The sequence below is a fragment of the Molothrus aeneus genome, chromosome 2 (genome assembly GCF_037042795.1).
Source record: "Molothrus aeneus isolate 106 chromosome 2, BPBGC_Maene_1.0, whole genome shotgun sequence".
NCBI classification, from domain to species: domain Eukaryota; kingdom Metazoa; phylum Chordata; class Aves; order Passeriformes; family Icteridae; genus Molothrus; species Molothrus aeneus.
Genome location: NC_089647.1, coordinates 78,106,417 through 78,133,007, shown reverse-complemented (window position 1 = coordinate 78,133,007; position 26,591 = coordinate 78,106,417). Strand labels below are relative to the sequence as shown.

At 38.8% G+C, this 26,591-nt stretch overlaps 1 protein-coding gene across 1 annotated transcript in view; it reads right to left on the bottom strand.

Moving 5' to 3' along the window:
• Positions 1-26,591, bottom strand: part of PCCA (propionyl-CoA carboxylase subunit alpha) — a 273,855-nt gene that overhangs the window by 61,146 nt on the left and 186,118 nt on the right. The window contains exon 20 of the mRNA XM_066545147.1: positions 9,552-9,650. Within this exon, the coding sequence (XP_066401244.1) occupies positions 9,552-9,650 (99 nt within the window). The remainder of the gene's footprint in view (positions 1-9,551; positions 9,651-26,591) is intronic.

Genomic DNA, 26,591 nt, shown 5'->3' with positions numbered 1-26,591 from the left:
GACAAGGATAGGGGAAGAATAATGGGGAAAGTGAAGAAAATAGTTAAGAAACAGAAGGGAAAAAGAAATTTCCCTCATGGGTGAATGTAAAAACAAAGAATAAAGAAAGATAGAGAAATTTTCCAAGTCACAAAACATATGTTACAGCAAAACAAAAAAGAGAACTGCCAGGCTTTGAGAACTGTGTTACAAAAGAACTCAGAACATTATCATAATTAATGTTTCAAATTACAGTAAATAAATTTCAGCTATTAGATGTGATTAGATTTTTCTGAAAAGAGTTATTTCTGTTCCACTGGCAGGCTTGTGTTTCTGGGATTTGTAAATGTAATTGATGTTTTCAAGAAAATGAAAGGACATGGTTAACGATTATTCTTTTATTTCCCACCTCTTTAGAAAAAGGACCAGTCTCCAGTTTCTCTTGTAAAGTTAGATATTTACATATTCTATACCTCATAATACATGGTTTCATATTGCATGTGATAGCAGGAAAGTAATCAAATAGAGGTAACAATAGAGAATAGCTAATTATATGCATTGTCATTGCTCTCCTAATAAATTGCAAATTATTTGCTAGGAGGTTTACAGCAAAAAGGCAAGGGAAATTTATCATTTGTTCAAAGACAAAACACCCCCATGAGTTTACCTGCCAATACAGTAAAATTACATTGTTGACATAAATTATGCTATCTTAGATATAACCAATTTCTTTTCTGGTTGATTCAGTGTGCAGAGCTTCAGACTAATTCAATTACTATCATGTGAGTTAAAAGTATATTTTTCTTTCCTTATGAGAAACTAACAAACTAACTCAAATGTGAAAAAAAAATCACAACTTCAAAAAATCCATCTGCAGTCTCAAAGCTGTCAAATGGGTGTGAGTGTTACATAAATATTATATGTATTTTTTACACACACAGGTTACAGTATGCTATACTGCATATGCTATGTATATACAAACAAAATGCTTCTGCACACATGTAAAAATAGAAAAGTGTATACAATCATACAAAATGTGTTTGATTCGCCTCTATCTTGTGTATGCTACACCACAGTCATTTCATAAATAATCATTTTAATCTGTAAATCCCAGTAAATTACAAAAGGGTAGTGTGATATGACTTTAAATTCTTCTGCTTTGCCATAGTAAATTATTTCCACTTAGTTGGGTATCAATGATGTATTCATTGTAAGATGCAGTAGGGTTACAATCAGCTTTGCATTAAGCCTGCAATGGATGAGCACTAGCAGATAAAAATGATAACAACCTTTGCATGAAGAAGGATAAAGCAGCTCAAGAAAACATTATATCTATATATATTACTGAAAGACATTCTTAACTGACATTATTAGACAACAACAAGATCTTAGAATATTTTCCACAAATCTTCTGGTCTCTAAGACTCTCCAAGCTACTAGAAGGCAGCAGGTGCACAGAAGGTACAACACAAAAACAAAGAAACTTCAACAGACCAAAAGCAATTTTTTCTTTGCTTTACTTAGAAATGAAAAAGTAATGATATCCCCCAAACTCAGAATTAATTTGAACTGGCAAAGCCAATCAGATAAATAGATACACAACCTTCTCAAACACAATTATCTTCAACTACTATATACTATATACTTTTACTTGCTGAAAGTAAAAGCTGGAGACCATGTCTTTTTTTCTGGAGACAGAAAACACAGAGATTGTCACTCAGCCAATGATTTTGCAATTTTTTCAAGCTATGGCATGACTGTATTCCCAGTTGAAAAAAAATGTAGCAAAACCAAAATTACAAGCCCAGAAAATTTATGGATAAGCTACAGATAAAATTTTGATCAAAACACTGGTAGTTTCCCAGCATGGTGCTGTTTTTCAGAATGCAGAATTTCCTGCAGCCCAGCTCCTATTGCTTTATTTCAACTACTCACTAACAAAAATTCTGAACATCTTTTATCAGGAATTTCAAATAGAAGGTGCTATCTTTTGGTGAACGCTTATAAATTCTTGAAAATTCTACCTAACAAAACACAGGCCAGAATGATCTCCAGATAGGTTTAATTAAAAAACAAATGATTCCCACCATAGGGAAGTCGGGGGAAGAAAATCCACAGTAATTTACCTTGTAAAATTGTAACAGATTCATTTGCTAGTACTTAATCTGTGAGATTTTGTATACGTGAGGGTGCTTGGACATCTGGAAAGCTCCATCTTCCACCCATGTCACTCCAACCTGTGGAGTCCCATGGTTGGGTCAGAAAGGAGAAAAAGCTACAGAAGTAGCTGTGAAACTTTTAAAGTCATCCTCTCAACAAAAAGAAGTGATTGATTTGACCTTACCAGTCTCATTTTCCCTCTCCTTCTAGCAAGCAGAACTTCATTTCAGCACTGCCTTTGCACTGTGCAAAATCCCAGTGGAGGGATGCAATCCCAGACTAGCAATGTGACCAGGATTTTTAGTATGCTGCAGTCTGTCTATATTGCACTGCACATTCAGACTTGTTCACCCTCACAAGCCTTTCCACTTTGGGAATCACCCCAGCTTTTCACAATTTAACATTCTGCACTGCTGGTGCCATCATTGTCTCCCCCTAGAGCATTGAACTACAGATGGGAAGTTAGCCTGATTTTGTGCACTGCTCTACCCTTAGCCATTACCAGTCTCAGTTCACACTTTATAGTAGAAGAAGCCTCAGTGAGTTGTTCTTCCTCAGGGCATGTCCACATTTCCCAGGTTCTTACAAGGGCAGCAGTCAGCCAGGGGGGAAAGAGATGATCAAGTCCTGCATGTGAAGGGTTTTGATTTTGAAAGATGTCTGAGATGTTAGTGGCACTGTGCTGAAGCAGTCTTTCCCATTAAAAGGGATCCTGCCAGAATGCTGGAATACTGGCCTCCCCTGGCACCTGTTGCAAGCTACCTCAGTCCTTAAATGGAACCTGTTCCCAAACAGTACAAATATAGATGTTAAATACAGGGTGAAGGGCTTACAGGGCATCAATCCCCACAGATAATTGTGCAGGTGCAGTTTCTAAGAGGCTGAGGCACCATATCACTACTTTTTAGGAGTTCTCTTAATGCCTGGGATTCAATTGCAGTAGAGGGCTTGGGAATTTCTGTCCTCCCATAAGCAGAAAAATAGAAACACAAATCCTTCCCAATATTTCTTTATGGGATATCCAATGTGACTGTTACTTGTTACTTCTTTTTGCAAAGTTTTTTTTAAATACTAAAACCAGTGCAGATATGCTATTACATATACAGCAACTGCCTTGTAAGTATGCTCATGTGTTTCTTTAATCCTTGAGATAGGTAGGTGTTACAAAGAAGTAGATGACAAATTTTAGAACTAACAAAAAAGAAACAATCAAAACAAAACAAACAAAAAACCACATAATCCCACCCCTCAAAAAAACAACCAAAAAACGCCTCCACAGGAAATACTGTTTATTCGATGTTAGTAAAGAATTAATCTAAAGGACATTTACTTCAAGCTGAGATTTACAACAATACAATAATTAGGCATTTAGTCTTCTCTAAATTTCAGTCTTCTTCTAAATTTTTGCTCTTGCTACATTAAATCACAATGTGACTAGAACTTCTGGAAGCTTTACCCTCCCTTGTTTTGGCATGCCATGACTCATCCTGCTCCTATAAGGGGGGGAATCTGCAGTCAAAATGCTGCCATATGATTCTAGATCTGATAATGTCTGTGACTGCCCTGAGAAAAATTCCTGACAGGATCCATAGTCCTTTCTCACTCTTATGCCCCTCCTCTTCCTTCCCCTTTGCTCTCTGATTGTGCTACCATGTTCAAGAGAACCATTTCTCATCTTTCAGGGTTTAGATATCACAAAACTATGAATCTGTCAGCAACTGAACACAATGCTTTGTTCCTTGGACACATACAGAATCCTTATAGTTATTCATCCTAATATTGTTTGTCTTGAAAATGGATAGCTCCAAGAGGAAAAAAATATGGCATAAGATACCATGACAACTAATGTTATTTGATTAACATCTTAAGTAAGACAGGGATTGATTTAACATATCAGTTGACCACTCATTTCCTTCCTGAATGAAAAAAAGAAAATGTATTCATTTTCATTAAAGAATTGGTAAAGGTAGTGATGTGTGCTTTTAGTTCTTCTGCTGTAGTTTCATGAGCTTTTATTCCCTTTAATTTTCCCCTTCACTTCACGTATTCTCCATTTGAACCACGGACAAGAAATTTGTATCAGATTTGGCTGGGTTAGTCATAACTGGAAAAGGCTGAAAAAAAAACAGGGAGTGAGCTACAGGTTAATCAATGAATCCATCAGGAACTCAGTGCTGGGGCTCACACTGGCTTTTCTCTACCCAAAAGTACAGCTATGTGGGTATAGGATAACCAAATGTCTGCAGAACGTTCTGAGTCCCTCTTCTGGAGACAACCTAGCAAGAGTAATTTTGAAGTCATGGTTAAAGGACAACAGCAGAGTATGTGCAGTAATTGCACAGCACAAAAAATGAACTGTCAAGCAGTCATGAACACTGCTCACTAAACCTTCCCAAAATAATTTTCAGGGGTTAAGAAAATGAATGTTCTGAGGTAATAGTATTTTAGATTGAAAACCTATATAATGTATCATATCATTATCACAGATTACATCTGAGATCTCAAAACAGCAAAATGAAAAAAAGGTAATTTTTCTTACAAAAGTAAAAAAATTACACATATGAAAAAAGTCTCTAAAGAGTTGAAGGAAATGAATGCTTGGGCAAAGGCTTTGTTCTCCTGTCAGACATTTCCCTGGAACAAAGACTTCATAAACTACAGCATTCTCATTTCTTCTGTTATCATAGACCAAAATAATAATCTAAAGAAACATTGTATCAGAGAAGCACTTATATTTGTCATACCCCAGGATGCAGAATATACTACTCCTGCTGCAATTGTTGATGCAATAAATAAATTAAATGAAAAAATAAGTGATGCCACCACCGAATTCCCTTTAACACTAAGTAGAGAAAGCTCCCCTGATAAATCTTCATCTATTTCATTCACAAAAAACACTTGAAGCTTGAGACTGATGATTTCAGCTTTACAGGATCATGTTCTTGTTTAGCAACTCCATTACTCTCTTAATTACACCTTGCTGTGACTGATAAAGACCTCTTTGCTGTAGAGTTTGGGACACAGAACAGTTATGCTGGAAGGGAGCTCTGGAAATCAGGTAGTCATGTTTCCTGTTCAAAGCAAGGCTAATGTCAAAGTGATACTGAACTGCTCAGGATCCTGTCCAGTTGAGTTCTCACTACGTCCTACAGAGCTTCAGTTCATCAGAGATTAATTCTCTGAAAGCCAGGAAACACAAAAAAGGAGGTATCACCAGTGCTATTGTAAAATTGCTTTGCTGAAGGTGCCAAAAGCCACAAAAAGTTTTCCAGGGTCCAGGCAGAATGCCTACACTACCTCTATGGGGTAGAAGGTTTCATAACGGCAAGATAGCAGAGCTGTGGGCCCAAGAGTTTGGCAGTGAAAAGTCTGGGTGCATGTGATGGAATTAAGGGTTACAAAAGCATTGGCAAAGATGATGACAAATAATTCAAACTAAACCACTCTATGGTTCTGGGCTCAGCATCCTGTTGCTACAGGGAACTATCTGCAAGTAAAAGGTATTTAAGGATGAGTTGAGTGTCTGATGGTGGGATCAATGAAGGCATAGCATTCAACACCCCTAAGCAGTCGTAAAATTTCTCCATGTAGCATTGACATAGAGCAGCCTCAAAATCTGAGGGGTCAGCAGTGTTTTTTGAGAACTTGCCCAAACACAGGCAGTTGTTGCTTTGAGGATCTCCTCTCAGACTCATTTTTTTCTTGAGCAACCTGCTCACCCTGCTGATACCTGTTCAGTGTTCCTGTGCAGTGTCCCAGCAGAGGGTTGTCCCATGCAACCTGACTAGTTAAGGACAGAGCTGCACTTAGGTTCAAGTCCACCTGCTGGACTCCATGGATTCCTTATCTTGAGGTCCCCTTAGATTCTAGTTCCCATGAGGAATAGATGATGTTTAAACTCTATGGAACAAGATAGCTTTTTCCTTCCTTCGACCTGCTCCTCAGTTCATACTGGGAGACAGAAGAGCTCATAGACACCTTGTGTGGGCACAGGGCTCACTGAAATGCAGCTTGCTTGTATATGGGAGGAGAGACAGAAGTAAAAATGCTCCCAAAATATGTAAAATTGTCCCAAAATATGCCTATTGTCTTTATTCAGGATACCATATTGAGCCACCATTCTCCTTTCCAGTTTCCACTGGAGTTCTTTTTTTTCTTTTCCACAACTCAAATCAACTTCTACTTTTCCACTCACTCTTCACAGGAATCATCAAGACCCTCATTTATTAATTTATTTTTATTCTAAATATTTCCTAAAAGGTTATATCATATTCAAATCCTGGTTCAGATATATATATATGAGTATTTTAAGCATGCATTTGCAATTAAATAAAACCCAATCCCTTCAAATCTGAGGAAGGTGTATTGCAACTATATTCCTATAGTTCTTTGATTTTCAGCAAAGTCCAAATTCATAAGAGCTAGGTGTAAGTCAAATTCTGAGTCACTAACATCTTTTGAAACAAATATGGGAAACCATTTTGGTGAAGTATTTCTGTACAAGAAAATGTCATTTGCTTGCTGAATAAAATCCTACACTTCAGGATGTGTTAAATTCAGCCTCACCAAATAAGAGGTAGAGTTTAGTCATAAGTAAAGAAAATGCTGAGAAACTTGGATTAATTCAGAAACTACTAAAAACAGCCACAAAAATCCCCCATGATGAAATCTGAGTACTACAAGAAATGCCACGGGGTCTGCCCACACCCCCATCCCTGGAAACTGTATCTCAGAAGTCTCTTGCTCAAATGTTCCCAAGTTTTCACCACTTCATCCCTCTGTATAACATCCTATGGATTTCACAGTAACCCAAAGCAGCACAATGATTTCAGAGCCCTTATGCTGCAGCCACAGGACCTGCAGTGTACCCCAGGGTTCTGGTCCCACCCTCATCTGGGGACCTGGCCAGGCACTCTGCAGCTCCCATCTGCTGCACACAGATGGGCTTCCTCACACAGGAAACAAAAGCAGGAGGAGGGGGGCTGCCACACATCCTTGTGGTGCCCTGGTATGCCCTAGACAGACTGTGACCAGGGCATATACTTCTCCTCAGGCACTCAGGACCCATACTCTAGAAAATGTCTTAGAAAATATGGGTTTTAAACTCAAAGGCCCTTCAAAACTCTGCAGCAGAGCTGGTGTTCTGCTTTGCTCTAATTCGCCTTGAGCCTTTAGCAGAGGAGTAAAAATACAGAAGCACGCTTAACTACTTATTCTTAAACATGCAACAGATATGCAAAAATTTGAATGTCTACACTATAATTACATAAATATATTTCAAACCAAAACATTTTAAATAATTTATTCCCTGTTTCTGTTTAAGTGCTTTGCTAGATTGTGGCCAGACTGCAGGATTGAGCCAAAGTTGCATAAATCCAACCTTCAAAGGAATAAAACATTCACAAAGATTGTATTTGGTTAAGCAAATTTAGAAGAATGAAACCAACTATGAAGAAAAATTAGATAGGCTGAAAATTAATAAAGCACAGCTGGAATTATTCGATTCATCCATATTTGTTGCTTAAATGGCTCTAGGGCTAAGTTTTGCAGAAAGAAGATACTTCAAGACTCAGGGGTCAATTGCTTTTGGAGACAAATCGACCTACAGGAATACACTTGTCTAATTTGGTTCTTGCAGTGGGGCAAGTCTAAGAAATATATAACCAAAAAACCAATTTTGATTCCAGTGAGCGACTATCAGAGGTCAAGTTTAAGGTTCCCATAAATTTACATATATACACTAAAAGATTAATAACTTCTCAAGCTACTGAGTTTCTTTGCTAAAAGCAAAGGCAGATAAAATCTGAGAAGGAAACAACATATGTGCTTATTCCACATTCTGTTGGCTGGATACCATGCAGTCAGCTCACTGCATGTTGCTGTGGCTAGATCTGCAGTATTTCATAGGGTTTGGTCATACTCAGGGAGTGCAAGTAACACTGCTGCTGGCTCAGCTCCTAGAGGAAAGCTTCTTCAGATCATATGATCACTAATTTTAAAACTAATTTTATGTGCAAAATCAACTCTTATTAGCTAAATGGTGTTACTACTGTTAGTTATATATCCAGTCATACAATAATATAGTTTGCAATGAGGTCTTGTGAACACAGTTATCCATTCTAAACATAATGCTTTTCACCTAGGCAGGTTTTATAGATTCATACACTGGTATTTTTTTCCTGTTCAAAATCAGGAATGTACTTTATAAAATGGCACCAAAAAGGAGCAGTATTAAAATAGTAAAAAAAGAAAAACACACCTAAAAACAGAGAATTGGTTTAGCTATACACACACCTAAAAATAGAAAATTATTGTAGATGTACACACTCCTTGAAGCTTGCATAAACCTCCCAAGAAATCTACAGAACTTAAGTCCAGAATTTACTTGGGAACATAATGAAAATTTCACTCTCAGGCAATATTGACCTTTAAAGATATAACAATTTTTTATTTTTGAGTTGCAGTCTTTTAAATTCAATCAAAGCAAAAATAGTATTTTCCAGTTGGGTAATTTACCAGGGGTAAAAATGAAAAACTAAATTAATGTATTTCATTGTAAATTATGAGAAATCTGACCACTGTATCACTGATAAATGTATAGGAAATAGAGACTGTTGTATGTAAAAAAATACTTTCAATAAGTTTTGATTTGTTTTTCATTATTGCCAGGATCAATAGATATTTGTAAATAAATGATTTGTCAGGAAATATATAAATCCTGACTGAGGTTACATTTAGAAAAGCACTCTCTGGTGTGTGGAGTAGGTTTCAAAGACTTAATTGTTCAGTAGAAAAAATACAACCACTTAAAGCTTTTCAGTCCTCTTTTCTTAGAGCCACATGAGTTTGGGATGTTTTCTATGTTTATCTTCTCAAGTCATGGAACTAATCATATTTCTTATAAGTATATTAAAAAAACATATTACATGGGAAATGTGCTGCCCTGTGACTTTCAAACTGCAAAGGCCCAGAAGTGTAACAATCACACAATCCAAACATGAGGGAGAGAGAAATTTTACTGTAGGTCCCCATGTGGGATTTTGTTGTGGGTTAGGTTAGGAGGGAGCTTTTTGTTTTGTTTCGGTGGATCAGTTTTTTTGGTTGGTTGGTTGGTTTTTTGCAGTAAAGCATTTCTTATTTTTTTACATGATTAAGAAACTCTGTCTCCTCACAAGCCATTAAATAAAGACAGCCTATAAGCTGGGGTAAACAACTGTCTAAATACAAAACTTCTCATTCAAAATTATAGATAAGTAACTTGGAGTGCATCCAGAGCTTTAGTGGAGTGAATTTGTCTCAAAGTAGAAATATTCTGCTGTTTGTACAACATCACATCATTTTTGTGATGCAGCAGGTTTAGACCCCACGTTTCAGTATTATTTGTATGCCCAAAGAGGCTTTGGTGAGATTACCTGTATGGTCCTCTGAGTGCCATCAATGGTGACAGACAACAAGGGTGAAGCCAGGTTCCACTCGCTGGTCACATTTAGTTTCATCCCATCAACTTCCACCTGTTGTGACACCAAACAAGGCTGTTACTATTGAAGACAGACAGAAAACTGATCTCAAGTTCATTACTGCATACAAAGCAGCAACCATTTTAAAACAGATGGCTCCCAAACAACCTGTCATGTTTACTGCTTCTGCCATAAAAGACAGGGTCCAACAACAGAGTCTTCCAGCTATCTCTGGGGAGAGGTGAAGGACCTGTGAACAGCTGCCTCTGAGTAGCAAGGTTTCAAGTGATTTCCAGCAAGTAACAAACAGCCATCCAACTTTTAAACCTATCTGGACATGCTACATTTACTGCAATTAGACAAGTAATGCATTTAAATTCCAGTGACACCTTGCAACCCACACAACAGGGCTTGCATATAATATTCTCTCCAAGGACCAAGGAAGAACTTTTCCTATGCTTCTAATGAAGGGCTTTGCATTGTTATCTTAATTAATATGAGGCAGTAATTAATTCTTTGGTGTTTTGCCTCAAAGTCTAGAAAAACTTTGCAAATTCTGACATGTTTCTTTTCAATATACAGGTGATCGGAGAAATACAATTTCTGACTTGAATGCCAATATGCTTATCCAGAAAGTGGGTTTTATTTTAAATCATACCATATTCATTATGCAAAAATATTTCTAGGTGATGAGCAAAAATTCTGGGTTCTGAAAAAAGTGTAGATCAGTGCAGCTGTAATGACACTTCTATCATTCTTTTGTTGTATTATAGTGTTTAAAAACACACATCACACATTCAACTCTGTAACAGCCTCAGAGAAAGAAATGGTTATGAAAAAAATATTACATATGGACTAATGTTATTGGTAGTTAATATCTATGGCATATTTTGAACAGTAATCATACTATTGAAGGTAGGTAGCTATTATTTACTATATTGCATACATTCTTAATAAACTAGAAAAAAAATTCAACACATTTAGAATAAAAGCTGGGCACACCTTTTGCAAAATAAAACTTATAAAGCCTACTCTTCTAGGTCTCAGACTTATATTAATTGATCTAATAAGAAGCATCTTAAAAGAAATCTGTAATAGAGAAGTGCAGAGGAACACTGTGTAATTTGATAAATTTATTTCAGTTAAGAGGAAAAAGTTCTGGCTTAAAAAACACTCTAATTTTATAGACTTTAGTTTAGAACACAAAGTTTGCCTTAGTGATACAATCTATGCAATTTCCATGGGCTTAGACTATAAATAAAGTTACATGTAAAGAACAAGAAGAAAAACAAGTCATTTATAATGGTTCACCAATAGGCCAGATTAGCTGGCATGCTTCAGGTACTTTACACTGCTCCAGTGATGCAAACCAACCACAAACCTGGCTTGAGTTAAGCCAGACATGCAGCTGGTTTGCATTTCCAGAGCACTGCAGAGCAGCTGGAACCTCTGGTGAACCCAGACCACTCTCAGCAAATGCATATCAGCAAATACTGTCTTTATTGAGAACAGGAGAAACATCTCAAAAAGACTTTTCCAAATGTAGAAAAGCAAATCCAGTGCTCTGTCTCAACCCTCTGTGATTACCAACTGAACTTTGGTAAGACAATTATTTAAATTCTTTAAATGTCACTTTTGCTAAAAGACATTCTATAAATGTCACTATTGCAGAAAGACTGTCTTCACTGGAGTCTGAATCAGAAAACATCACTTACCATGTGCCTCCAGGGATAGAGGTGAGACACCATCAAAGCAGACCAGGCTACTGGTCACCAAAAAATCCTTCAAGTATACACCATACTGCTTGTGGCAGTGTAGGATTTACATGCAGCCTCAGAGAAAATCTTCAGCTGCTATCTACAGTTCTAGCAAAGGGTGTTCCAGGGGCAGGATGCAAGTCAATACCTCCACAGCAAACTCAGTCTAATCATCAGCTCTTTTGTCACTGCACAGATGAGCAAAAGAGGAGTAAACCTCTTTGTCACAGTGGTAAATGACCTGTCCAAAATCCCTCACAAGGGTCTATACAAGTCTCTCCATTCTTGATTCTCACTTACATTAATATCAAAACATTTCTGGTGGAAACCACCCTGAAAGGAGAGAGCAAGCAGATGCCAAGTCTAAACAAACCATGGCATACCAGGCTGTTTATGTGCAATAGAGAAACCAGCAGATAATACATTGCCACTATTATGGTTTCTCTATTCAAGAAAGAACAGAGGGTCAGAGGAAGGGTTATATGAACTAATGCTTATCCCATAAACTGCAGCAGACTTCTCACAGAATGGAGCTACAGGGTCTTATCTGCCTTCACCTGCAACTCACCATGGTATGTGCAACTGAGGAAGATCACAGAAATCACAGAATATTCCCAGTTGGAAGGGTTCTACAAGGATCATTGAGTTCCACTCTAAAATTAATGGTCTATACAGGGATAGACCCCACCACCTTTGCATTATTAGCACCATGGGTAACCAACTGATGATGTGAAGCCAAGAGAATCCCAAGGAAATTTGGCTGCATATGCTCCAGTAGGTAGGATGACAAAGACAGGACATCAAGATATCACAGAAAATGAACAAGGACTGAGGGTAAGATATTTACTGTGTAGTGATTGTGTTACTTTTACTACAAATGAGGGAAAAGGCAGGGGTGGAGGGGAAGATGGGACACAGTGTGCCAAAAGCAGATGGGGATTGAAATCAAACCAATACTTTATCTAATAGAGTAAACCTTCTTTCTGCAGCTCAACAGCCAACAGCTTAGCAAGGCTAGCAGGTAGAAACAGGGGAAGAGAGAAGATGGCAGAAGAACTTGTCAGAAGTTTCCATTTGCTTTCATTCCTCCTTTAGCAATGGGTATCATAACTGAACCTAATAAATTCTGCAATAAACCCAGGACCTTTTTGCTTTAGGATTGGGGGTGGGGGTTCAGGGTGTGAAGGGGGACATGGGGATTAACTAATGACATTATATTGACTACTTCCCATCTTACTTTGTTTCTTTGCTCCTAAGACAGCCAAGAACAAATCACCATTCAATGGATGCTAATACTTGAACTGCAGGAAGAAGATTCCAGTCAATTCACTCCTGCAGTGGGTCATGTTGTGCTTTACATCACACCTATATAGTGTAGCTTTATCCTTAACTCCTCAGTTCCAAGCATACACATATGTATGTGTCTGTGCATCTACAGTAACGATGTTTGCATTGCTGCACTACACCCACGCGACATAGTGGTGGTGAATTATCTCTTTTTTTAAAGGTTTGTTTGTCCCTATGTGAGGACATAAATGATAAAAGCAGCCACAGTCCTTCACAATTATTTCCAATTCAAAAGCTACTGTAAATGAGCTCTCAGAAAGAAGAGTGACAAGTCCAAGACATAATGCTAGAAAAAGGTCAACAGCTTACCCCACTGTCACAACTTTGCAGACTTTTGCTGGCATGCACCTGAACTACACAAGTAGCAGCCCCTTCACCTCTTGTGGAGTGAGTTCCTGATGTTCAGCATGATATGTACCAGCTAACCAATAGTGCAAAGAGCTGCAAAGCATAATCTGCATTCGGTTTCCTTTAGAGAACATAATTTGGCATTCTGTGTGCATGTCAGGCAATTAAAGAAGGCAGCACAAGCCTGAGTGTTATAGCCCTGTTAATTTACTAATGCAAAGTCTCGCGTACATCTGGCACATGTCACTTCTTTTCTCCTGGAAATGAAGGTGGTTTTCCAGGAGACTAGAGGGCAGCTAAAGCATTTGTTTCCTGCCTGGTCCTTCAAAACATTATGCCTGAAGTTCCTCATGCCAGCCTTGAGTCTGACTAACTTAAGTCTACTGATTTAATCCCATGGTTTCAATTCTGCCTCTCAGCATGGCGTTTAACTTGAGAGTCCTAGCCCTAATGGCTTGGCTATGCCACCCTTAGCCATAGGATTTACAGCCCTTAATTCTACCTCTTGCTATAATGGAAGTGATGGCATTCTCTAATCAATCAGATCTAGAAAATGAAAAATCACCCTCTGCAGACCTGCCTTGCTGAAGCCTTTCTCTGATCAAGACAGCTGCCCATGAAGATGCACTTTTCAGGTAAACAGACATTACTCTTCACAGGATATACATAAATATTCACTGTCATAGCCTTCACTCCCTTCAACTGCCATTAATCTAAGGGACATCCACTGGGCAGCAAGGGCTCTACAAGGTGAACCTTAAAATCCTTCCTGCAAGGAAGGAACAACAACAGCAAGCATAACTCTTGTAAACATAAGGTAGCTTGTATGTTTGAGGGCTGTTCAAACCTACATAAAGCTCTCCTCTTCTGTGGAAAAGCAACTGTCTCAAGCAGAAGACTCCTTACCTCCATCACTGCTAACCACACCATCCATGCCAAAACAGCAAGGAGATTCTTTACATTTTTATAAATCAGGTAAAGGATAGGTATTGCTCCTTGTGCAGAAGAGGGGGTGACCAGAGAGCTGGTAGCAGTGTGGCAATAGAAGGTCCAGCCATAGGCAGCAGTATTCAGTAACAGTCTGCAGTGACCTCAGACTAAGCCAGAGCTGGACAAAACAGTTTTTGGTTCTCAGTTTTCACAAAATGCATTAAATTCTCATCTAATCTACTGTCCATCCAACAGAGAAGCACATGGGAATGGAAACAGTGAAAACTGTCCTCTTTCAAAGCCTACCTTTTGCAGCCCCATGCAATCTCAAGAATGTGAGGAAAGCCTTTATAGGGCTGATTAGCCCAAGACTTCCTTTAAAAGCATGATGCATGAAACCCCAGGCATTTTGTAAAACATTTTGCTAGTTTTTAATGTAAAAAAATAAAAAATAAAAATCACAGTTAGCAGAAGAGTTCAAACACTATCTTGCATCTATATATTCTCATAGCAAATAATCACAACACACTTCTTTATCATGAAAATTACTGGCTACCTGGAGTCTGTAAGAACATGTGGTAATTTGCAGAATTGTCTTGGAAATTATTGGGTCTTCTTGTACAACTTGCTCTAACTTTCCTCACATTGCCTTTAAGAACCTTGAACAAAATCAGTCATATTTGCCACATTACAACCGAATAGTGCTTCTTATGTTGTCATTCATAAATATAAATGAATAATGCATAAATGCAAAGAAACCCAGTAAGATTTCCCATGTGGGCAGTTCTTATTAGTTAAGCTTCACCTTGTATATGCTTTATCTGCTGTTCTTTGGACTGCATTTGATAGTGACCCAGGCTCTGATTACTCCCAAAGTGCTTGACATTTTCCAGGCTCATGTCCTGGAAGAGGTGACAGTATACTCTCATCAAGTTTACAGATGGCACAAAACTGGGTGAAACACTCAAGAGCAGGGCTGCCATCCAGGGGGCCTAGGCAGGCAAGAGGAAGGGGCTAATGAAAACTTCATGAAACTCAAGACTAATTTTGAAGTCAAACATTTAGGAAGGATGAAGCCATTGCAATGATATGTTGTGACCTGACTGGCTAGGGAGCAGGTCTGTGCAGAAGGACTTGGAGGTGTGGGCAGACATGCCAGCAGAACGCGACTGAGTCAGCAGCCTGCCCTGGCACCAAAAGTTCCTATCAGTGTCCTGTGCTCTCTTAACAGAGGTGTAGTCTGCAGATAGAGGGAGGTCATTAGATCCTGCTACTCAAAACTCAGACCACATCAAACACTGTCTCTGCAAGACAGACATTGACTTTGGTCAGTTTTACAAAGTTTCCATTAGCCCATTCCTCTTGCTTGCCCAGGTCCCACTGGGTGGCAGCATTGCCCTTGACTGCACTGAGCACTTTCTCCAATTCTGTCCTCTGCAGATGTAAGGACTGTGCAGTCCCACTGCTGCCTCTAGGTACTGATTCAGTTGTTGAACACAACTGGTCACAATACAGACCCTTGCAGTCCCTTGGTGACCTCCAAGCAGATTACAACCCACTAACCATGGCCCACTGAGTCTGACTACTCAAATGGCTTTTTATCATGTTGGCTGAGATTGTGCCAAAAGACTTGTTAAAGTCAAGGTAAATGACATTCACTGCTCTGCCCTAGACCACAAATCCTGTCAATTTATCATAAAAGTCTGTGAGGTTGATGCCACTTCAGGTGGGATCTAACCAGAGAGGAGCAGAGAGACAGCATCACCTTCCTTACCCGCTGGCCATGCTGTTTTTGATGCAGCCCACAATACTACTGGCTCCCATGAAGCCTCTCATCCAGCAGCACCCCCAAATCCTTCTCAGTATGGCTGCTTTCAATCCATTTATCCCCCAGCCTGCATTGATACCTGAAGGTGTCCCAGTGCAAGTGGAGCACCTTGTACAAATAAAGAATACACTGACATCCACTAGCCTGGTGTCCAGGATCTATGCCCTGCTAATCTTTTTCTTCATTACCTTCAGGATCCTAAACAACAGCCATTTATTTCATGGCTGTCACAGCCAAGACCATCTTTGGAATCACCTCTTCAACCAGTTCTTCCTTGGAAGTGAGCTGCAGATCTGGGTGTGCCAACACCAGTTTACCCATCCAGTACCAGTATGAAATAGTTATCCCAAACACTGTTCAGAAACCTTCCACCATTCATCCCATACGTTGCCCTTCCAGGAGATGTCAGGGTCCCTGTGACCAGCACATCCTGTGACAGAGATCTCCTTCAGCTGCTTAGAGAAGTCTTAGCCTACTTCCTCACCTAGATCAGGGGACTGTACTATGCTATTTTAATTTTTTTTCAATTGATCAATCCAGTGACCTTCATCTGCTCAAGTGATTTCCTAGTCTGGACACTTAGCTTTCAGTTTCTCTGTAGGCACAGAACGATTTGCTCTCCCAAAAACTTGCTAAATAGATGGCAAATTTCTAAATAGATGGCTTCCTCTTCTCTCTAGTTAAGGATCCTTCTGGCCTCCAAGCACTCACAGTCACATCTCTGCTTCTTAAGAAGCAGTCCAGTCATATGTGCACACACTGTGCTTGCTGGTGCCAGTCCTGGTGCTAGATGTGTCCTGGAGACACTGACAGGATTGACATCCACACCAACAACACGTGCCTGCCCCTTCGTCACCGTCACCATCCTGGCCTGCGGGCACACAGCCACCAAAACTCCACCTTTACATGCACAGGTCATACAGGCAGGGAAATCCACACTGAAAGCACTTTCAAGATGACTGCTCTCAACTCAGTGAAAGAGAACTTAATGATTCAGAGTCCCTTGAGAAACCACCCTTATTAACAAAGGGTCCAGAAAGGCTGGACATACTTTTAAGATGGAAATCTTAAAGGTGTGGGAGCAGGCCATTGCTATGTGCTGAAAGAGAAGCTGGTAGGGAAGAAGATCAGCCTGGCTGAACAGGAAGCTTTTGCTGGAACTCGGGGGGAAAAATGAGAGTTTATGACCTTTGGAAGAAGGGGCAGCAAACTCAGGAAGAGTACAAGAATCATGTAGAGAGAAAATTAGAAAGGCAAAAGCTCAGCTAGAACTCAATCTGGCAACTGCTGTGAAATATAATAAAAAGTGTTTTTATAAATACATTAACAACAAAAAGGAAGGCCAAGGAAAATCTCCATCCTTTATTGGATGCTGAGGGGAACATTGTAACCAAGGCTGAGGTACTTAATACCTTCTTTGCCTCAGTCTTTAACAGAAGGACTGGTTTTCCTCAGGACAGGCAGCTCTTGAGCTGGGAGTCAGGGACAGGGAGCAGAACAGAGGCCCTGCAGTCCAGGAGGAAGCAGTGAGTGCCCTGCTGTGCCACTGGGACACTCACAGCTCCGTGGGGCTGATGGGATCCATCCCAGGGTACTGAGGGAGCTGCTGGAAGAGCTCACCAAGCCACTCTCAACCACTGATCACCAGTCCTGGTTAACTGAGCCTGTCCCAGGTGACTGGGGGTTGGCCAATGTGACACTCACAGGAAGGGTCAGAAGGACGATTTGGACCTGTCAACCTGACCTTGGTGCTGGGGAAGGTTATGGAACAGATTGTATTGAGTGCAGTCACACAGTATGGACAGAACAACCCAGGATCAGGCCCAGCCAGAATGGGTTAAGGAAAGGCAGGTCCTGCTTGACCAACCTGGCCTCCTTTTATGACCAGGTGACTCACCTGGTGGATGAGGGAAAGGTTGTGGATAATGCCTACCTGGACTATAGTAAAGCCTTTGGAACTGTCTCCCACAGGACACTCCTGGGAAGTCTGGCTTTGTGCTATGGTTTAACTGACACGGTGTGCTTGATTAAAGGTTGGACTCATTGATCCTAGAGATATTTTTCAACATTAATGAGTCTATGATTTTATAGAATTTTTCTTCCTTCTTAAATGATGAAATTTGGTAGATGGACACTTCCTTTAGCACACTTAAATGTCTTAAAAGTTTTGCTTATTACAAATACCAATGGTCTAAAAACCTGCAATATAGTTGCCAAAAAAAGTGCATGAAGGAACATATAGGACAGAGAGAGACCCTGTGGCCAACATTGAGGTATATAGACAAATGTATAAAAGTGTCATAAAAAGAAGTTCCTTTAAGCCTAATACTGTAAAAGTTGAATTCACTAATGCTTATATGACAGCAATTTCTTTGATTCAAATTAACCAGCTGTTTTATCTTGTATTTTCAGTTATTGACAATATATTCACATCAGATTAGCAGATTGACCTTTTTTCTTTTCTTCAAGTGACTGTAAGGTTAGCCTTTTGGACTTTTGAAGTGGTTGGCCAGATGCTTTCAAAAGGAAGTTAAAGTATGTGAGTTTCAATCTCATTAAAAAGGCCTTTTTTTAAAACAAACTTTCCTTTTGTTCATATCAGCACTTACTTTTTTAAAAGACCCCAAGAGAGAGTTCCAGTCTATAGATCACTTGTCCTGAAGAAAGCTCTGTTAACTATTTATAGATCATGTCCTTTTGTACCGAACTAGATCAAGCAATTTATTCAGTGCATGACTGCAGGAGAGAAATTCATTTGCTCTAAGTGTCATCAAGGCAGCCTTTTACCTGCTATGAACAAGACCAGATGAGCTGAATTGCTGGGCTTTTACTTCAAATGCACATTTTGACATTGTGTGGGGTGCCATCATAACTTTCAAGTTTTCAAAGTATTAAGTACATTCACAGAATGGGCAGTCCTCAATCACAAGAGCAGCAAATAGCACATAACCACTAGAATAAATCAAACACATGTGCACACATTGAAATTATCTCTCTTTTCTTTAAAGTAGCACTTATAGATGCAAATTACCATTAGCTGCTTTGGTAGATCTCACTTTAGAAATGGGAGCATGCCAGCATAGAGACCAAGGAAAAGAGCACACAACAGGCATCAGCTCCTCAGCTTAACAACAACAGAATCAAAACAAAAGGAGATGGAGAAGTGATGGCCTTCATCACCTCTAATCAGCAAGGGCTTTCTTCAAGCATTCACCAGGGAAGTGATCCTCTCTGCAAAACCTAGTAGAGAGGCTGCATGCAACAAAAACACTTCACTGCAGCAAATGCTTTGTTTTACTCCTTCAGTTTTCCTTGTAGAGTCATTATTAAAATGACATCTCATACTTGTAACCTGCCTGAGCCCACTAAGGCTACAAAAAGGTGTGGGGGGGCAGAAGTTAAAAATACATCAAGAAAATAAAACAACAATTAAAAGTAATTGACATCTGCCAGCAACAGCTTCAGACACAAAAAGTACAGCTGGTTTGAGGAATATGGGTGTCTATTGTTATTGGATCAGTGTGGAAAAGAAAAAAGAACATTACTTGCTTTCCTTTTCACTTTGCTCTACAGAGACAAATGCCCTGGCTCTGGCCAGCTAAATACACTCCAACCTGGCTACAGATATTGCTCCTAGGCAGCTGGAAAATTGTGCAGATGGTTCAAACAGTATTGCTATCTGTCCATACTGGGCACTTTGAAAGCTGCGTTGCACTCAGCTTTCCTTGTTTGATAGGATAATCTGTTGAGGATATTCTTGTTTTCTATCTTGAAAAGGGGTTTAGCAGAGGGACCAATGACAGGATCTGTGTGACTAGGAGCATTATGCTGGGAGCCAGAAACATATCGATTAACAGATTGTGATAAGGTAGACAGAGCTGGTTTAGTAGCTATTGAATCATGATTCATGTCTATATACTGAAATCATTAAGCAAGTCTCATTCCAAAATGACTTTGAGCTGCCAAGTTTCCATTCTTTCACTTCAGAGGCACACAGAGATCCCCAAGCCCTATCCCACTTGACAGTATAAATTCTCAAAGAGTAGAATGACATTATCATACCAAAGTGTCACTATAAAACACGGCAGACTAAAATTCATACTACCCTTTCAGAAAAAACACATTTTGGAATACATTTCTTTCTTTTTAAGTATTCACCTAATACATATATTCATTTAGTGAATATTCATTTGATTCAGTGAAAGCTATGTAATAAGGATACACAAGCTAAGACAGATTTTACTTTTTTTTAAAATAGACTGTATCACCAGAAGCTGGATCTCAAGCTTAGAGTCAAGAATTAATGAATTACTGCATTGATTGCCAATGTGCTGCTGACACGTGAAGTGTAAGTCTCAAGTCTCTAATTTTTGTTTTCATAATTAGGAGCGGGGTGAGAATTAATACTGGCCAGTGAGGAACTCCCAGTACTACTACCTAGATACCAAAAGCTGGCTCCTACTGGTCTTTTTTCTTCTCTGGCCTCATCTCCTTTCTAAACTGAGCATTATGCATTAGGTAGATTTCCATGTCTGATCTAAACAAAACATACCGCAGCAATCTGAAGAGCATTTGTAATCATGAGGATCATATCCATCAGCTGAGAAGTGTTTTATTTCACACACCATTTACAACTTGATACAGAGATCCAACAAAATCAGCAGGCACCAAAACAGCTAATGAGAAAGAAAAGCACTACTTTATTATATTTGGAGGTTGCATTCTACCTCAGCCTAGTTATGTAGGGTGGATGCTCAGACTGGACACCATCTGCCACTGATTTAAATTATTTTTCCCATTGTACTACTATGGTACCAAGTCCATATTCTCTTTGAATTAGTAAACAGCTAGAATAAGCAGCAGTTAAAAAAATAAAATAAAAAAAGTGTCTTTGATTTGACATTGTGTAGTGACAAGAAGAAAGTACAGTGGGCAACTGAGTATGGATTTCATCCAGCAGTTCCAACCTGCTGCTCTCAGCTGTCACAACAGGATATAGGTCAACACCAGTCCTTTGAATATACCCAGTCCAAGGTTATTCACCACTTCAACTAAAAGCTTCACATGCTAAATATTTGCTATTTCATATCTTCCCCAAACTGCCCCAGATGGTTCAGAACAATAAGCGTATCATAGAATCAAACCTGATTCTTTCAAAAGCCAAATCTCTTTTGATCTCATCTGCCACGTCCTTTGATCAAATAGCCAAAGAGATCGCTTCTGTATGCTCTACCAAGCATTTGGATTAAGGTAAACAATAAAATTGTAACAGCTAGACTAGCTTTAATGTTTCTTAAATATAAGAAAAAGTGTTTATAGGAGACCTTTTCTTTGAGCTAGGAGATATAAGTGGACTTTCATTTTAGAAACAAAAGTAAGCATTGAGGAAGAAGAGTCTAGATGCAATAAAAACACCTATAAATCTATTCCCATTGTTTGATTACTTTGGGGGCTTGATGACTTTATAAAACCAAAGCAAGTGTTTTTATCTGATAAATTTTCAGAAGCTGGTGAGAAGTAATAGCATCATGAATCCTTACCAAATCCATTCCATCATTTCCTGCTCCCCAACCTCATACTTGAATAATCTGTCTCAGGCATATTTGACTAATACCAAGACAAAAATACTCATTTTTATCAAAACACACCAGCTATCTTGCAGGGAAAACTGTAAGGAATTAGTAGTAGCAGTAAGTAAGCATATTCCCACTTTAGAAACCCCTCCTCTAGCTTTAAAATAAACGCAGAATAGGGAATAGGAATGTCACCACTCCAGATGTGTCAGTGATAAATAGGAAAGGGAAGAACACAGGCCAGTGCACAGGGGATAGGGATGCAAAGCTGACACAGCAGGTAAAAGATGAGATATCACAAGAATCATAAGCCACTTACACAAAAGAGGAAATGCAAAAAAGTTTTAAAGTGTTTCCATATGCAGAACAAATCAAGTCATGTAGCAATGTAAAAAAGATGTTTGCATCTAATGCTATTTACCTTATAAGTTAATGGGATTGCATTGTTTATGTTAACAAACTGATTACCATGAATTCACTTAAAAGGCATAAAAGTAACGTGTGTGAATAGATATCTCTTGAAATTCAGTATTTCCTTATGATTCCAGCTACTTACATTTAAATAGGCAACAGTGGCTTGCCACTGACTTTTACTGGGTGAAATTCAAATCCACCATGCTAACAAAACCACTTAAATAAGAAACAATATTTTCTTTTTAAAAGCCATATAAATTAAATTTGAGTTCTTTTTTACGTTTTAGGTTGAACAATTTTAATTACATTTTTAGTACATAAAGTTGATATGGAAACTGTTCCACAAGTTGTTTGGAACATTCAGTTTTCCGATCTACGTAAATGTAGGGGAAAAAGTGAAGTTCACACCCTGAAATAATTTGGCATTAGAGACAGATTACCTACATCCTTTAGCATTAAACAAAGACAATTTCCTTAACAGAGAAACCTCATGAAATGATGATGATACTGCAGCTACAAAATTGCAGTCAGCACCGGCTAAACAACCTCGTTATTTTAATCCCTTATAAATATTCAGACTTTGGACAAATCAAAAATACACATCTTTTAAACAGCTGTCAAAAAGAACAGAGCAAGTTTTACACTGTCCAAAATAAAACATTCAATCAGCACACATTAGGCTGCATATTTACTACAACACTGATATTACAGAGATATGATTTAGATATCAGATTGGAAGAAAATGCTCAGAAAATACCCAACAATCATGACTGCTTCTCAGGCAGCAACAGAAGGGGCATCCTGACACTATAGTTGCCTTTGCTGGTTTAAATACATGGGAAATGTATTAGATTTCCTTTTTTTTAGGTTTTGTCACAAAAGGCTTATCTTTCGTAGAATTGTACTATGGTGCTATCTCTAAAAACATTTTGGGACCTTTCAGAAACTCAATATTTCTTAATCTGATTTTCTATTAACTTTTTCTAAAACTTAGAAGACAAGACAGAATCTTTTATTTTAGCAGCCATCATTTCATATCTTCCAGTGTAGCTGTAAAACATCAATGAGATGGGAAAATGTGGGAGGTTTATTGGTGGATCCTCACACTTTCATATTTAAAATCCTAGAACTTTCCCACTTTCTCCTAGCACTTTTAAATGAGGGCCCAATTCCCGAGCCCAGTAAATCTGTCTGGGCTCTAACACTGCAGAAACACTCTAACATTGCAGAAAACATCCTGTGTAAGAGATGGGGACTCTTGGACACTCCACTATCCATCCCAGTCATTTAAAGTGGTCCTTGCACAAGAACACAGAGGTGCTCCATTCAGGGATAAAAGAATCAAGAAAATCTCTGTAAGAGAAATTCCTCCTCTTAGAAGACTGGAGAAGAGCTCAATGCAAGGAATGCAATGATTCAGAACTAATTTTGCTCCCTTGTTCGTACTAAACTTTGCCAGGGGCATCCCTGCTTTTGAGGGGATAAGTCAGTCTAAATCACTCACCTCATACTACAAAAGGACAGTATATCCATACAGTGTAGAAGCAATTGCAGTTTACCTTCAATAAGAGGATATGGGGGAGCAATCAGCTAATCTCAATTTATTTCAAAAAATGTGAAACTCATTCTCACTAAGAAACATGATTTAACTTTGACACTGTAACAGCAAATAGCTTGAAGCACCACAGAGACTGAACAGACAACATTAAAGATTTTGCTCCACACAAGTTTTAACCCAGAAAATAAGAAAAAATACAACTGTACAAGGCATTCTTTGCGATCCAGGCCTTCAGAAGGCTGCACCTAAAATCCAGAGAATCAATGTAGCTGGAAATTGAAAATCTAGGAAATGGTCAATGAAATAAATCAAAAACCTTCCTAATATTTCTTAATAGCTTGAAAGGTTATATGCAAGTATATCAGCAGGAAATATAATACAGTGCAAATAGCAGGCAAAATGAAAAAATTAAGCAGAAGACAAAATGTGTTTAAAAGCTGAACAAAATTTAAAAAAAAATCCAAAAGCAAGTTGCAAACTTTGGGGAAAATGCTCAGTAACATTAAAAGAAAACACCAGCAAATAAAAAAATTAATTTTGGATTCAACAAAATAACTACTTTATAACAAGGTCAAAAAGGCAAGGGACACAATTTCAGAGCGGGAAATCATAGTCCCTGTCTATACAGAGGCCCTACTGAGAAAATCATCTTAACAAAGCTAACTTCACACATGAGAAAAATCAAACAGATCATAAATGGTAGGGAGAGGGCTATAAAGAGCTTGGTACCATTGTGTGTCTATAATTCAAGGCCGCATTATTCAAAAGGTGGTGAGGAATCAAGAACAGCAGAGACAGAGCAACAAGGACTGAAGTGAGCTTGAATGTACTGCTATGAAAAACAGCAAAATGTTGAAAGAGACAGCCTCCAAATTATAAGTGACAGATCTACATAATATCACAACATTACACTTGCCTCCCTCCGGCGCCACCATGTCCAATGCTTTGACTTATAGATGAACTTTGGCAAACAAAGGACAGTCAGGAATAACAAGTTCGAAAATCTCCTACAGGTGTAATCATCATAGCTCTTGACTGATGTGAGTAGTATGGCAGAATTATGAGGAAAAAATTAGGATTTCTCCAGGAAGAATCTTGTAAGCTAAAGAACAAACAAATTTCCCTCAAGAACAAATGCCTCCTCCACCCCTTACTCAGGGCTTCCCTACTAGCTGTGGGAAAAAGACTCAAGAAAGAAGGTAGCACTGCCCCTTCAGATTTTTCTCGGTGGTCTTTCTTGAGCACAAAGGCACGGGGTTTACAGAACCACTGCTGCTCTGTGAGAGAATGGGATGACCACGAGATCTGAGAGCCAAGGATCTGGCTCCTTTACCTTCTGCATCGAGTGGGATACAGCAGAGGACAGCTAGGGAACACAGTAATACCAGGTGCTCTCAAAGTACTCTTCATAACAGAACCATACATCAGCCTAATGTACAGTTCTGGGAAATAGGCTTTCCTTATTCCTAAGACATTATTAACAGCATTTAGCCTGCCTACAAACAGGTCAAATTTTGCCCTAATAATAATTTCAGTTTATTGTGTATTCTAGGAACTTTCAAAGTTGCAGACCCAAGTAATGAACTGTGTCTGTAAACACTCCTTTAAGCAAAGCCAGTTAACCTAGCATTGTGTATACAGAGTCAGCAGATGTGGATGGAGGGTTTGCTTGACTTCAAATATTTTAAATAAAATTGTTATCTGGAGCTAAATAACATTGAATGATGCCAGCACAGTATTTTAACTTTCTAAAGAATCCAATAAGCTTGTGTGAATGCCACAGACAGAACAACACTCAATACTACAAGAACTATTAGAAATCTACTTGGAAATGAATCATAGGCACAATTCATGAACAAGCCCTAGTTTTCATCAGGCCATTAAATACACGTCAATTTCAACTTGCCACCACTTGCACCTCCCATAACAATTATTCTCAATTTATTTTCATCTGTTCCATAAAAAATGATTGCTTCTGCTTTACCTAATCCTCCACTTACATCAACCCTATTGTTCATTTCCTTCCCTTTCATCTTCTCCACATTAATTCCCCACATCACTTTTGATCTAGCTTTTTGTTTCCTTTTTTCCCCTACAGATTCTTCCTGATGAAGAATTTACAGCCCTAATGTTCATCTGACATGTATGGTGATATTTTATTGATTCCCTACACTGTCTATTAGTTCTGTATAATGAATAGCATTACACAAAACACAAGATGGGTTGTCTTCACTTATATCTTGGATTTAAAAAAACCAATTTAACCGAACTTGAGAAATGCCCCATTTTATCAGTAAATATTCATATTTAATCGTAATTGGAGCAGCATATGCAAGGAGCAGCCAGAGAAAACAAACATTTCCTCCTCACAGTCCAAAGAGTTACTCTTTGCCATAGTGGCAAGCCAAGTAAATAGAATAATTGCGATTTTCACTGCTGCTAAATAAAAAATAGCAAAACCTCTCCAGGAACTGTTCTGTGTGGCTGTAATAAATGCCCACAGAAACAAGCTAACCTACATTATTCATTCACCTACAGAAAGGATGGTCTTTTTAAAACTGGAAAGACTTCAAGAAGTGGAACAGCTGATTTTAGCTGATATAAACCATAATTTATATTTTACATATGTGTTATATTCAATTTTTAAGGGGGAAAAATGGCATTTAGTTGAGGCAACTCTTAAAAAACAAGCGTTTCATGTTTATAGATCAATAGCAACAACCAAGTATATAATAACTGTACTTATTGCAAGACCACAAAACCTAAGCTAAACTTTGTGTTTACTCAGTTGTGTCAAAACCAGTCACTGGGCAAAAACCTCTGAGCAGTCCCAGAAGGAGAAGCCAGGCCAAGGCTCCCTTTCTCCCAGCCTCACAGCCCCATGGCAGTCATGCAACACATTCCTCCTCAGCCATTTGGACTCTGACCTCAAGAATCTGGTATTCCTCACGGCACCAGTAAAGCTTCAACAAAAGGGGAGGCTTTAATCACCTCCCATGACACAAAACTGGCAGATGGGTGAGTGGCTGCTGGCTCTCATGCTGAACTCAACACTGGTAAGTCTAAAGGAGGCTTGTACAGGAACAGCCAAGCCATTTTTTGTCTGCAGCAATAGGAGGGAGAGGGATTCCAGCACTTCAGCACAGGCATGATACCGGAAATTCAGATATACTGAAGCTTAATCCTGGATTTTGATGAAGACCCCCCCAGGAATGAAAGATCAACATACCATCTGCATAC